The following is a 13,893-nucleotide window of genomic DNA, read 5'->3' on the forward strand; positions in this document are numbered from 1 at the left end:
AAAAATTATTACATTTCAAATATAAAATTATAAATTAATAAATAACAAAATCAAAATATAATATTTAATTTTAATTATTTTTCATCTAACTTATACAAAAAAATTTATTAAAAATTTTCATCTAAAATCCCTATATATTTGATATTAAATTATTAATCTTTTAATTTTTTGAATTATAAAATCTCAATCCATCTAATTAAATTTTATCTAAAAAAATTTTAAAAATTACAAAATTTTAAATTTATATTTTAATAAAATTAATTATAAAATTAAATAAAAACCACCCACCCCAATGCACCCCACCCCTTCACCCTACCCCCCAAGCACCCCACCCCACCTCCCACCTACCACCCCATTCTGAGATAAGAACAAACACCATTTCCCCGATTCTTTTTTCAGGCCCTCAAATTTTCCTCTATTCCTCTTCAAGTTTTTTCATGTCGTCGACGGTCGATCCTTTAAATCAACTCAATCAATTTTCTATTTTTTCTACATCTCTCTCATTCTCTCATATACCCTCATCTCTCACATTCAGATTATCACAAATACAAAGATCAACATTATTCTACAAAAATTTTATAAAAAAAAAAGTAATTTAATTTTTTCTTACCTTTTTTTATTTTGATTATTGATTGAGGATTTGAGGCTGATTTGAGTTTGGGTAGCTGTCGATTGAATGGTTGATAATTAATACTGTTTTCTAAGATTTTTTAGACGAATTTTGAAATTGAGAAGAGAGAGAACGAGATTGAGTTATCTTTTCTTTTAGCTTTTGTCTTATTTTTGCTTTTGCAATCTTAGTTGTTTTATTCTTATTTTTGAGAATATTAGTTATTGAAACTTGAAAGTTTTTTTTTATTATTATTATAATTTGTGCTGACCGAAAAAACGAGATAGCATTAATAACGGACCGTTATTATCGCTATTCCCAGTTATATCATTTTTTATCGATCGTTACACATTGTTTTGAGTGTGATTAAATTTTTCAACTGCTTTTTTCTTGATAGTGGTGACAGGTGGTGATGCTACCGTAATTTCGCGGTCGCTATTTCGCTATAGCACCGTTATTTGAATCCCTAATACTTGTAAATATTGCCTTCGGCGGAGCTATTCTACTTGAAAAAGCAACAAAGGAAGCAACCATATAAGTCAGCTCCGTAAAGATTTAGCAACACATAAAGGCCACATACTAGTGCTGTCAAAGAGGCTGGATCAACTACATTCTGATGAGGAATCAAAATGTGAGATCCAAAGTTTTAAACTATTCATGAATTCTTCAGCCAGATTTTGTTGCATAATCTTATGGTTGCTAAATATATATTAATTGACTGATCTTGAGATTATTGACTTAAAAAATTGTCTGATCCGGTTGAACAAGAAAAGAATAACGGGTTGAATAAGAAACTGCACGATGTGGAAAAGGAATTTGTGTTTGTGATTGCCTTTCAACATTCAAACGGTTCACATATCATTAGTTATGCTTGTTGAACATACGAAATTATTTACAATTTAAAAATAAGATTTCTTTAATTTATTTAAGTAGGATCTGAACCAAAAACATCAACTTTCTGATCGCTAAATCCCGTAACACCAGGCTTTGATGAAACTTGAGAATGACAACTGTATCCTTTGTGCATTTTCATGTCCTGTTTAAGCAAAACTCTTGCCCAGCACACTGATTGGGGGTTTTTTAATAAATATTATTTGAGCTTGAGGCAGCTGAACTCAGCTTCAGTGCATAAGATATTTTAAGGTTTTTTTGCATTTCTACGAATTTCTGATCTCCTTGTGTGTAATGCTGTTGCTATAATTATAATGAGTACGCTGCAGTGTTGATCAGCAGAACGAAGCTTTTGGAACAACAGCTAGATTCAGCTTGAAACACTTAAGCTGAAGATTATGAAACCAAGAAAGGAGAATGAGATCCTCAAAAGAAAGCTTTCCTCCTTGGAATAGTGTTAGAGGTGCAGTATCTCAAACTATGGCCTTCAAGAGTTGGAAACTGAGCTATTATGGATTCAACTTTATGCAAGTATTCTACCTTTTGACAATATATATTCAATAGAGATGTGCCTGGAGAAAGATCAGGCCATTTGTATTCAGGGTCTCAGATTAAAGATTAGACCTGTTATAAATTTAAAGTAACTACACTGTCAGATATGGACCCTTTACCATTTCTGTGATATCTTATTGGATGGGTATTATTGCTTCAATGTCGAGAACTGGTGAGTTATATATACTCTCGTCCTCCCTGGCTGCTCACTATTAAGTTGTAATCTTGGGATTGAAATCACTGATTCAGTTGATGTTGTTTGTTAATGAAATATGGACTACACGTGCTTGATTTTTGGCTCCTTCGTTCATTTTCATTCTTCACTTTTTGGAACTGATTTGAAGTGCAAATTAGGTTAAGGTGTGCTTGGTAGAGCGACAAAGTGAAAGGATGGATAAAAGAGCATCCAAAAGCGAAAGGAAAATGAAATTGAGATGTGTTTAGTAGGAGAGAATGGTGAAAAGAGAAAATGGGAAGGTGGTAATTTTTCACTTTATTCACAAAAACAAATAATTTCTAACTGAAAATGCAAGGAGAGTAAATGAAAGAGGTGTGAGTAGAGATATAAATGATATATTAGTACTTGTAAGATATTTAGATTTGATTTAAATAAAATTTAAATTCGGTTTGATTATTATCGAATCAAATTTGAGCTTGAATAGCTTGATTTATTGATCGAGTCAAGCTAAAATATTTTTATACCCGGCTCAAGTTGTTCGTGAGCTTAATCGAATTTTTATATTTTAATATATTTAATTATTTTAATTGATAAAATATCTTAAATTTGAGTTTCAGCTCAAATATAAATAATCGAGTTTTTATTGAATATAGGAATTAAGCTTATTTTTACATATTAATCAAGTTTAATCGAGCAAATTCAAGTATAATTTTTATATTGAATTGAGTTCAAATTAAAAAAATAAAATTTGATCGAGTTTGAGTTGAGTTTCGAGTCTTAAATTCGAAATTGAGCTTAAACTCGAACTTAATATTATATTGACTCGAATTTGATCGATTACATCTCTAGACATAAGTCAAGTATGGTTTATTTACAAAATTATTTATGATGTTTAAATTTTACCATTTTCATTTTAATTGTTAATGATTACAATAATAAAATAGTATAACTTCGATTTTTTTCATCTTTTAATTTTACCAAGCAATATATGAAAATAAAATTATATTTTCTTTCAAGTTTTTCATCATTTTTATCAAGCAGACTAATAATATATATATATATATATCTATATTTTCATCTTTTCACTTTTTTTCTCCTCTAATTTTTCATCTTTTTATTTTTCTATCTTACCAAACAAAGCCTAAAGACTAAAAAATAAACATTTGTCGTCCACAAATTTGTTTTGGTCGAAAAAAGGGGCAATTGAGATTAAACGGTGAACGGAAATAGATTAAAAAAAAAAAAAATCGAAGAGGAGCGATGAGTAAACAAAAGTTTTAATCTCAAACATAAATTTAATTTTGATAGAATGATTAGGGTAAAAAGACTAAAAGTAGAGAGTTTTTCATTGGCGAACCAAAGTGATCCCATCTCTCTCTCTCTCTCTCTCTCTCTCTCTCTATATATATATATATATATTATAAATTATTAAAAAATGAACTGCATCAATGCCGCAAGCTTAAAAAATTATTTTTGTTTTTTTAATTATCATTTTTAAAATTTTATCTAAATAATTTATTGTATTTTTAATTATCATCTTTTATTAAATTTTGTTGAAAGAACTGAATTATTGAGATCAATATGTATATATAGAATAAGTTTATTACTTATTGTTTTCTTAATGACCATTTTTATTAAATTTTGTTTAAAGAAATTGTTATATTTTTAATTATTATCTTTTATTAAATTTTGTTGAAAAAATTGAATTATTGAAATCAATATATATACAATAAGTTTATTGCTTATTGTTATTGACTAATGAATTATAAAAAAATTTGAATTTGCAATAGAAAAGCTATAATTTAACTTAACTTCATTTGAAGCATGTAAAAGAAGTTCATATAGCATGAAAATTAAAGCAATCAAACCCAAACAATGACATAATTCCAATGATAAAATTAATAATTATCTCTTCCTTCTCTCTCTTACTCCACAAATTTTTTTCTCAAAATAAAAAGCCTAAATTTAAAACATGTTACATAAAAGTAATATGAAAAAAAATATAAACATGACATGAATTAAAATTTAATAAAAATTATTTCTAAATTTAATAAAAATAAAATTTTATTTCATGATTTTTGCATTGAATATAAAATTATTATACATAATTTTTATATAAAATATAATATAAATATATAAATTAATAATATTTTATATAATATAAAAACACGAATAAGCAAATCTAAACTAAAAACTTTAAATGATAAGCCTCAGATAAATAAATTATATAGTCTTGTTGGGAGAGTTCGATGCGGCTATTGCAGCACCTCCCCAACACATATTTTATTTTATGGATGGATTGATAACAAAACTTTTATTTCTTGCAAAAGATTTTGCAAGTGCACTGAATAGGCTTGGGCTTCAAAGCAACTCGCACTAGCTTAAATAAACCCAGCCTAAGCCCAAGCCCAAGACCAAGACCAAATAATTTTAATTTTTGTGCCTTCTCTCTTTCCAATTCCTTTGCCGAACTGAAAACCATATAATGTTAACCTTGGTCAAATTACAGTATTCGCATCAGCATCTTGCCTCTCTGCTTCTCTCTTTTTCTCTGATTTGAAGCTTTGTAAAACCACGTTTGTCTCAAGATACCCAGGTTAGCTCCTACTTCTCTCCTTTTCTTTTCTTGGCTAATAGCATACAGCGGCGAACGTTGGCGGCGATGTTATGGTTTCCCCCTATTCTTCTTCCTTCTATTTTGTTCTCCGCTTCTATTGTCTTTTATGTTTCTTGTAAATTGATTTCAGTTTCAAGTTAGGGCCAGCGCCTTTATCTTTTAAATTATTATAGTTTTTGGGTTGTTCCATCAAAATCATGCCTTTTTTTATTTTAAATTTAAACAATGTTGGAAGCTCCTGTTGCAGTTTAAGTATTTGGGAAGCTTTTGTTGTTTCAGAAATTTAGTCCTTTGGTTAGTAATTTTGGAGCTTTAATTGGGATGAAAAAGCATTCGATCTTGAGGGAGGGAGAAAAAAACCCGCATCCGAGTCTGCGGGCTGCCAACATTAATAGAGGTTTAGGCTTGAAATTCGATGGTTGCCCTTGCTTTACCATAAACTTGATTTATATGTGATACGGTAGAGTTTAGAGGGATTTGATTTAGGCTGAAATAGTGCTGGAAGTGAAGAACAATTGGGACAAAGGAGGTAAATATATTGGTTTCACACACAATTTCATCAGGCTTCACTTCCAAGTGCCGAGGTCCTGAAGGATTCTCACTTGGGTTAAGCTTGTATGATTCATTCTACAACTCCGAAGAAAGTATAATAGCCTCAAAAGTTAGCTGCATACGATCTCGTACCAGGATTTAGACTAAAATGAAAACTAAAGGATTAAGTGCCAAACACCCTTTAGGCTTTCTATGGTTATTTTTCAGTACAGTCCATTCTGGGAAAGCTTAAAATTTCTTAAATACCACTGACTTCTAATCTGAATAAAATAAAATAAATCTTTTGTTTCTTTAAGACTTCTCCTTCGAGACCACGCTCTTGTTTTGAGAGTTAGTTTTATGCATACGTAATGTCATTACCAATTAAACTTATAATTGGTGTATTTTCATTCTTCACTATTTTTCCCCTTAAAAATCAAGTTGGGCATCTCTCAAATTCCTTTTCATTGTAATTTTACAAATGAAATTTTTTATTGATTTCCTTACTTTAAAGTTCAGTACTGGTATCTCTTCAAGTCTTAGTTCTCTCTTATTTGAAAGCTGGCAGCTTTGCCTACTTTTTCTTGGCTCTAAGCAATCTTTTGCTCTAAGATATTCTTTGTCTTGGTTGCTTTTAGAGTGATGAATTTTGTGTGGTTCATATCTTTTAGTCTCTTTGTTGTCTGTTTCTCTCTCTCTCTCTCATCAGGGAAAAAATGATTGAAAAGTGTTGTTGATTTTTTTTTTTTTTTTTTATCATGAACAAAAAAGAAGGAAGGTATTTGGTACTGGCTCAATTTATGTTCAGAAAAGCCCACAGTTGCTCTCTTTCAAATCTAGCATTTACCTTTTCTTCTTAAATGAGTAATACCCAAGCCACTCTTAAGATCTTTTCCTCTATTCCTCATTGTTAATCATATCTCTCTGTCGTTGTCAGCAGTGATGTTTTGTCTTCTTCTTCTTCCTGCTTTTGTTTTGAATTTTCTTTGTTGATCTCATCTCCAAGTAATATCCAGTATGATTTTATATTTATTCTTTTTTTATTAGAACTTTTTCTTTTCTGATGATCTAGAATTATAACTCCATGAAAATCTCTAAATATCTCTATATCTTTGAAGCTGGCTTTGAAAAAAATCATCTTGAAATATGCAACAGTCAAGCTGTTCTCTTGACTCTCCCGTTCTTTTCTTCTATTACCCTTTTGTTAACTCATATCCCTATGGTTATTGTCAGTGGTGTTGTTATTTCTTCTTCCTGTTTTTCTTTTGAATTTTTGGTATTGATCCTATGTCCAAGTCCTCTTTCAAATAAAATATAGTATACTTTTTTAGTTTTGCTTATCTGATAATCTAGGAATATAACTCAATGATGAATTTCTCAACATCTCTGTTTATATGAATCAGGCTTTCATAAAGCCATCTATGGATCTTCTCCAATCATATGCAGATAATAGTGATGGTGAAGACCAGAATCACCAACCATCTACTTCATCTCCAGACTCCTCACCCCCTCGGCTCATCCCCTCCAAATCTGCTGCACCTAAGGTTGATGACACAATGTTGGCCCTAACTGCCGCAAAAGCACACCAAGCCCATTCAAAGCCCATTGATCCAACCCAGCATGTTGTTGCCTTCAACCCAACCTATGACCAACTTTGGGCTCCTATCTATGGTCCGGCTCATCCATATGCCAAAGATGGCATTGCCCAGGGCATGCGCAACCACAAACTGGGATTTGTTGAGGATGCCTCCATTGACTCTTTTGTTTTTGATGAGCAGTACAACACCTTCCACAAATATGGTTATGCTGCCGACCCTTCGGGAAACAACTATATTGGTGATTTGGATGCTTTGCAGAAGAATGATGCCATTTCTGTCTATAACATCCCGCAACATGAGCAAAAGAAACGAAAAATTGAGAAAAAGAAGGAAATGGAGATGGAGGCGGATGAGGCTGTGGGTGGTGAGAGTGAGGTTGATCCAACAGAGATTGATAATCCTGCTAGTGATGTGTGGTTGATGAAGAATAAAAAGAGTCCTTGGGCAGGTAAAAAAGAGGGGTTGCAAACAGAGTTGACAGAGGAGCAGAAGAAATATGCAGAGGAGTATGCAAAGAAGAAAGAAGAGAAAGGCCATCTGGGTGAGAAAGGTGAGCATGTGGTGGATAAGACTACTTTTCACGGAAAAGAGGAGAAAGACTACCAAGGAAGGTCTTGGATTGCACCTCCTAAAGATGCAAAAGCAACAAATGATCATTGTTATATACCAAAGAGATTGGTACACACTTGGAGTGGGCACACAAAGGGTGTTTCTGCTATTCGGTTCTTCCCCAAATACGGGCATTTGATTCTCTCTGCAGGGATGGACACTAAAGTGAAGATCTGGGATGTGTTTAATTCTGGCAAGTGTATGAGGACATACATGGGTCATTCAAAGGCAGTAAGAGATATTTCATTTTGTAATGATGGCACTAAATTTCTGACCGCTGGATATGACAAGAACATCAAGTACTGGGATACTGAAACTGGGCAGGTTATTTCAACTTTCTCAACCGGGAAGATTCCTTATGTAGTTAAGCTTAACCCTGATGAAGATAAGCAGAATATTCTGTTAGCAGGAATGAGTGATAAGAAGATTGTGCAGTGGGATATTAATACTGGACAAATTACACAAGAGTATGATCAGCATTTAGGGGCAGTTAATACCATTACATTTGTGGATAACAATAGGAGATTCGTTACTTCAAGTGATGACAAGTCACTTCGAGTGTGGGAATTTGGAATTCCTGTTGTTATAAAGTATATTAGCGAGCCTCATATGCACTCTATGCCTTCTATTTCACTTCACCCGAACTCAAATTGGCTTGCAGCTCAAAGTTTGGATAATCAAATTCTTATTTACAGTACCAGGGAAAGATTTCAGCTTAACAAGAAAAAAAGGTTTGCTGGGCACATTGTGGCTGGCTATGCTTGCCAAGTCAATTTTTCACCAGATGGACGGTTTGTTATGTCTGGAGATGGAGAGGGTAAGTGCTGGTTTTGGGATTGGAAGAGCTGCAAAGTATTTAGAACTCTCAAGTGCCATGAGGGAGTTTGCATTGGCTGTGAGTGGCATCCTTTAGAGCAAAGTAAAGTTGCAACTTGTGGCTGGGATGGCTTGATTAAGTACTGGTGAGCAACCTCTTATTGTTGTTGCTTCTATTTTTATGTATTTATGTTTTGCTCTTGCTTTTTTTTGTTTTTTTTGGTTGCAACTTGGAAGTAGGATCATTCATTAAACCTCATGAATTGGTTGCTAAATCATGTCTGCTAAAGAAACTCTTTAACCTGATCAGGAGCATTACAAAGATCCCAATTCCCATCAAGATTAGTCCATGCAGCCCGTCTAGCAACATTTTGAGCCACATAATTCTTAGCCCTACTAATATATTTACATGATACATTCCTACAATATTGCATACAGCGAAGCAACTCCTCTTTGATAGGACGAAGACACATGGGGTATCCTGCATTAGGTTTTATAGTAGACAGCAACAAAGTTGAGTCTGTTATAATCAGCACTTTTGCTGGACTTGCCTACCATGCTAATCTATACACTGTACTGAGACCAATAGCTTCCGCCAAGAGAGAAGCGCTGCCATTATTCATTCTAGTTATACATTTACAAGCCTTTCCTTCATTGTCTGCTAAGAAAATTCCTTAGGTCGTTGGGACAAGGGTGCTAATCTCATCCCTTCCTGTTTCGCTATTGCTAATCCCATCACAAATGGTTATATGATAAGTCCATGTAATGAATATGTCAAAATGGTTCAAAATTTGGTTGATTATTGTGGTAACAGATCCTCTTTTATTAAACTTTAAGCAAACCCACCAAGTAATTATTTGTGATAGCCTGAATATATAATTTAACCCCTCTCTATCTGCATTTACTTTTTTTTTTTTTTTTTTTGGAGCAAGAATATCATTTCTCACTAAGGATCACTTGTTTAATACAAACATTCCTAAAACTGTAATATGAATGTGACTTTAAAGTTTCTGCTGTAAATCAAAGACTAGTCAAGCTTGTTTTTCTTCTGGTTCAAATACCCAGTTTTGGGATCATTGTGGAAATTAAAGCCGTCATCAATTCCATGATCTAGGTTCAAAAAATTACTATCCTGAAGATTATGGACATCACTTTGTTTCTTTTTATATGAAAAGTGTGAAAAGTAGTTGGTGCATCTAGTCTTTTGTCCTCTTTAAATATCTTTACCTTTCTTTTAGGTTCTCAGGATCTTGTTCTCAAGGGGAGCATATTACCTGCAATTCTTTTTACTACAATACTACAATTAACCATTCACAATAAAGAATTATGTAAGGGTCCACCAGTGAAAAGCATGGGCTCCACAATTTTTTTGTGGACTGTACGACCTACACAATGCTAAATTATGATTGGCTAATTGTACTATAATAATTATAGATGATATGGTCTCGTTCTAAAGTGACACATGCACAAATTATTTTGCTACTATGGCACCTTTTCCATTAAAAAAGAATTGGAGCAATTAAAGGTGTTGCAGAGATAGCTTGGCATGCTTATGGAATCAACTTCCTGGCTTAGCTCCTCTCTCCTGGCACGCTGTTTGTGTTTAACGAAGTTTTCATTTAACTCCACATATCTTCAATCCTATGATATTTATGTGTAATCTTGAATAGGTTAATACTGCTTTTCTACTATTTTTTTCTGATATTAAGGAATTTGATTAATTTCTTTACCAATTTCTGAGTTCCATTTGAATTTTTTGAAGTTTGGTTTTGCTGCTTTAGGTAGGCTTTTATTCTACAGATGAGTGTCTAACTATTCCTTTTCATGTAGGCTGGCCTGCAACTGCTGCAATGGCATTTTTTAAAAATATATTTGGTTGTTTGCATGAGTTTTATGTTGCATTAATGCAATGCTCAGGAAAGTTTGCTGTGTCTGGTTTGTACTGGCAACAAATAACCTTTGTTTCTTGATAGTTAAGTTGGGGCGGGGGGTGGGGAAGAGTTTCGAAGTCAAGACCTTCATTTCACCATTGAGGCAATACCTCGGAAATGAAAGAAAGATGTCACTATAATTAAGGCAATGCCTTAGCCACTTTGTTAGTGCCAAACTTGAACAGATGCAAGCAGGAGAAGTGACATGGAAAGGACTGGGAATGTTATCCAATTCTTATTTGTTTGCATAGCTACCTTGTGCTTTGCCCATGGGAGCTAACTTGCAGTAAAACGAGATTTTCGTAGTCTTTTTATTAAACATATTTAGAATATATAATTGTTATATAGTTGTTATATAGTTGCATATTGTTATTCTCTTTAGAAGTCAATAAATGCCAATAAAATCTGTCATTGCTGTAGGCTAACTTTCTGTTACTTGGTTTGCAGGGACTAATTTTGTTTGCCAGACATATTCAAATGAGAAGACTGGAGGAGCCAAATAATTAAGTTTAACGGCTGGACTAGAAAAAGGACGTTTCATGGATTGGAGTTTGTGGAAAATTAAGTTACCAGCCAGCTTTCAAAAATGGCATCACTATGCAACAATACCGCATTAATTCCCAAAGCTTTTGTAAGTTATTGTGTTAGCTGTGGTGGGATTGTAATTGTATTGGATACATTTCTTCTGGCCTTTTGTGGAAGAGATAGATGCTTTTGCCGTTCAAGCTTGTAGTAAACCATGAGCAATTTCTGTTTGTTCTTCCCTTTCTCCCTATCCCTACTTTTGCTTGTTTAACATGGTAATGGCTTTTTAGTGTCATACCACTTTTAACCCGTGTTAGACCCAAACCATAGTGTATATCTGTGGTATTTTCCGACTTTCCAAGTGAAGAGACAGAATGGCTAAAGGAGGTTCTACTCATTTCATTATTTCTAGAATAAATAGATTATATTCGTTGGCCCATGGCTAAAATTCTTGTTATTTTAGTGTGTAGCAATGCCAAGGCTCTCAGCATTCACATTCACATTCACAAGTCTTTCCGTCATTGCCAAGAGCTGCCCCGGCATTCACATTCACCATACGAAGCATGTTCGATTTCAGGAGACCCAAGTACCAACTCAAAGAATCAATAATATAATCGAATAGATAAGTATTTTAATCAAACCAATGACAACCATCAAATAATATTCTATGTGGAAAGTATGTCACAAAAATTAATAACAGAGTAAATCAATTACATGTTATAAATCTTCAATGTTGGGAAAAAAATATACACATCAAACATGAAGCAAATTTACAATTGAATAATCAGAAACTATGTTAATATGTTGAGTTAATTTTTTTACCAAAAGTCGTTAACCATAGAATATATCAAAAGTCTGGCTTACAATAAACCAAATACTAATTATCCACAGTATATATAAATAAGTCAGTTTAAAGAACTAAAATTTTTTATATTTTAAATTATATTTAAAATTATTAAAATTTGAATTGTATCCAAACACATTTTCATAAAACTATCCAATAATATTATGTCCACAGTGGATATTAATAAGTCAGGTTAAAAAAACAAAAATGCTAATTATTACATAGATTTTTCTTGACACCATCATTCATAAGCTTATTCAATAATATTACCTCATGCCATTGTATTTTTTTTTATCAAATTTATCAAGCCAAAAAAAAAAAAAAAACCCTTCACCCTGAGTTAAAACATGGCAAATCAAAAATAAAATCACTTCTTCCACTGGCTTCTCTTGCTAGCTAGTTCTTTTTCTCATTTTTTTTTGTCAACTAGGGTTTCATTCAATAAAAAGAGGAAAAATTGAAGGGAAAGGAAACCTGAAAACATTGAATGCTTTTTGAAAAAAAAAATTTCAAAAATGAAAATCTCTAATCATTCTAAAAAAAATTAGTAGAAATCAAATTTTAAAAAGAAATCAGATTTTAATTCTTCCTTCTCTCTCCAAAATCTCAAAGTAACCCCAAAAACCAAAAAAAAGTGCTTCCTCGTATCAATGCTTCATCACCATTGTTGCTTAAGCCTTGTTACCATAGGAAGATTATGGGTTATAAAATTTTTATTCAAGTTATTGGATGGTGAAAAGAACAAAATAATAAAGATTGTAAGATAGTTGTTATTGGAGGTAAAGAATGACTTGTCTGAGAGAAGAAGATTAAATATAGGTGTATTGTTTTCTTATTGAAAAATAAACTCATGCAATATATATATATATATATATAAATATATATGAACATAATCATATATACTTACTTATTTAGCAAAAGTGGAAGCGAAAGTTTGACTTGAATTACTGGTCATTGAACAAGATCACAGTCTGAAAGTTAATCGTTTCCACAACATAAATCTTTTGCACTGAATGCAACAATTTCTTTACTGATAGTTGTTGACTACCAATCTCTCTTTCTTCATTTTTTTTTTTTCTTATTGTGTAGAGAACTTATCTTTTCACTAACTTTTTTTTTTTAATGACTGAATGCTATACCATATATGATAGATAGTGGGTTCATAAACTGCTTAAGGTAACTTATATTCAAAGAAGTAAACTACCTAATGGTAATTACTTCATGCATAGGGATTGGACCACCCATTATGGGTAGACTCATATCTCTAACTTCTTTCATCTTTCATTCACATAAAATGGGTGTGAAACTCTCATGATCTCAAGAACCTTTTTTCTACTCTTTGTAATGGATTCATACAAAGAAATAAGCTATGCGACTAGCATATTTAGAGAGCATAATTGCCATATGATTGTTAGGTGCATGTAACAGCTTGTAATCACATCTAATCACTTATACAAAATTTAGGTATGTATAGTAACTTTCAAGTACAAGTAAAATAAGTATACAACATTTTAAATACATTTAGTCATATTTCAAGTTTCTCACAATCTCTTTTTTTTTTTCCATATTGCATGATATACTTATGTATTCACAATTATGTTCAATGTTTCAAATATAATTGTTCGACTTGTGAATAAAACCAAATGTGACACCAAAATGATCTTGCCTTCTTCTAGAATCTCTCCATTTCAATTCAATTATTATCCGGGTATTTCATCTTAGATTGAATCATTCATGACCATTGGCAACAATCCAAGATAGTTAACATTGAATTAAAACTTTAAGAAATAATCAGAAGTTTTTTAGGATACTAAATATAAAATCCTTCAATTCAAGGGTTTCACACAATAGAAAGTAGAGAACTACCTAATGGCAATTACTTCATGGATAAAGATTGGACCACCCATTATGAGTAGACTCGCATCTCTAACTTCTTTCATATTCCATTCACATAAAATAAATGTGAAACTCTCATGATCTCGAAAACTTTTTTTCTATTCGTTTTAATGGATTCATATAAAGAAATAAGCCATGTGACTAGTATATTTCAAGAGCTCAATTGCCATATAACTATTAGGTGCAGATAATAGCTCATAATCACTTTTAATCACTTATACAAATTTTAGGTATGTATAGTAACTTTTAAGTACAAGTAAAGTGAGTATGCAACACCTTAAACCCATTTAGTAAC

At 32.3% G+C, this 13,893-nt stretch overlaps 1 protein-coding gene across 2 annotated transcripts; it reads left to right on the top strand.

Annotated features, from left to right (window-relative positions):
- The first annotated feature begins 4,741 nt into the window (after positions 1-4,741).
- On the top strand, positions 4,742-11,092 carry LOC111284955 (Transducin/WD40 repeat-like superfamily protein). 2 transcript variants are annotated; one of them, XM_022874107.2, is made up of 3 exons: positions 4,742-4,827; positions 6,783-8,548; positions 10,781-11,092. In XM_022874107.2, the coding sequence occupies exons 2-3, from the start codon at positions 6,801-6,803 to the stop codon at positions 10,785-10,787; spliced, it is 1,755 nt and encodes a 584-aa protein (XP_022729842.1). In that variant the 5' UTR covers positions 4,742-4,827; positions 6,783-6,800; the 3' UTR covers positions 10,788-11,092. The 2 variants fall into 2 exon arrangements, with proteins under 2 accessions (XP_022729842.1, XP_089618400.1); XM_089762274.1 differs by lacking the exon at positions 10,781-11,092 and having other exon boundaries at positions 6,783-8,552.
- Positions 11,093-13,893: the final 2,801 nt, after the last annotated feature.

The sequence above is a fragment of the Durio zibethinus genome, chromosome 6 (assembly GCF_047325235.1).
Source record: "Durio zibethinus cultivar Kanyao isolate XHJ-2024 chromosome 6, ASM4732523v1, whole genome shotgun sequence".
Lineage (NCBI taxonomy): Eukaryota > Viridiplantae > Streptophyta > Magnoliopsida > Malvales > Malvaceae > Durio > Durio zibethinus.

What these genes read in the sequence shown, in the direction of transcription:
- LOC111284955 (XM_022874107.2), top strand. Translation starts at nt 6,801, where the DNA reads ATGGATCTTCTCCAATCATATGCAGATAATAGTGATGGTGAAGACCAG.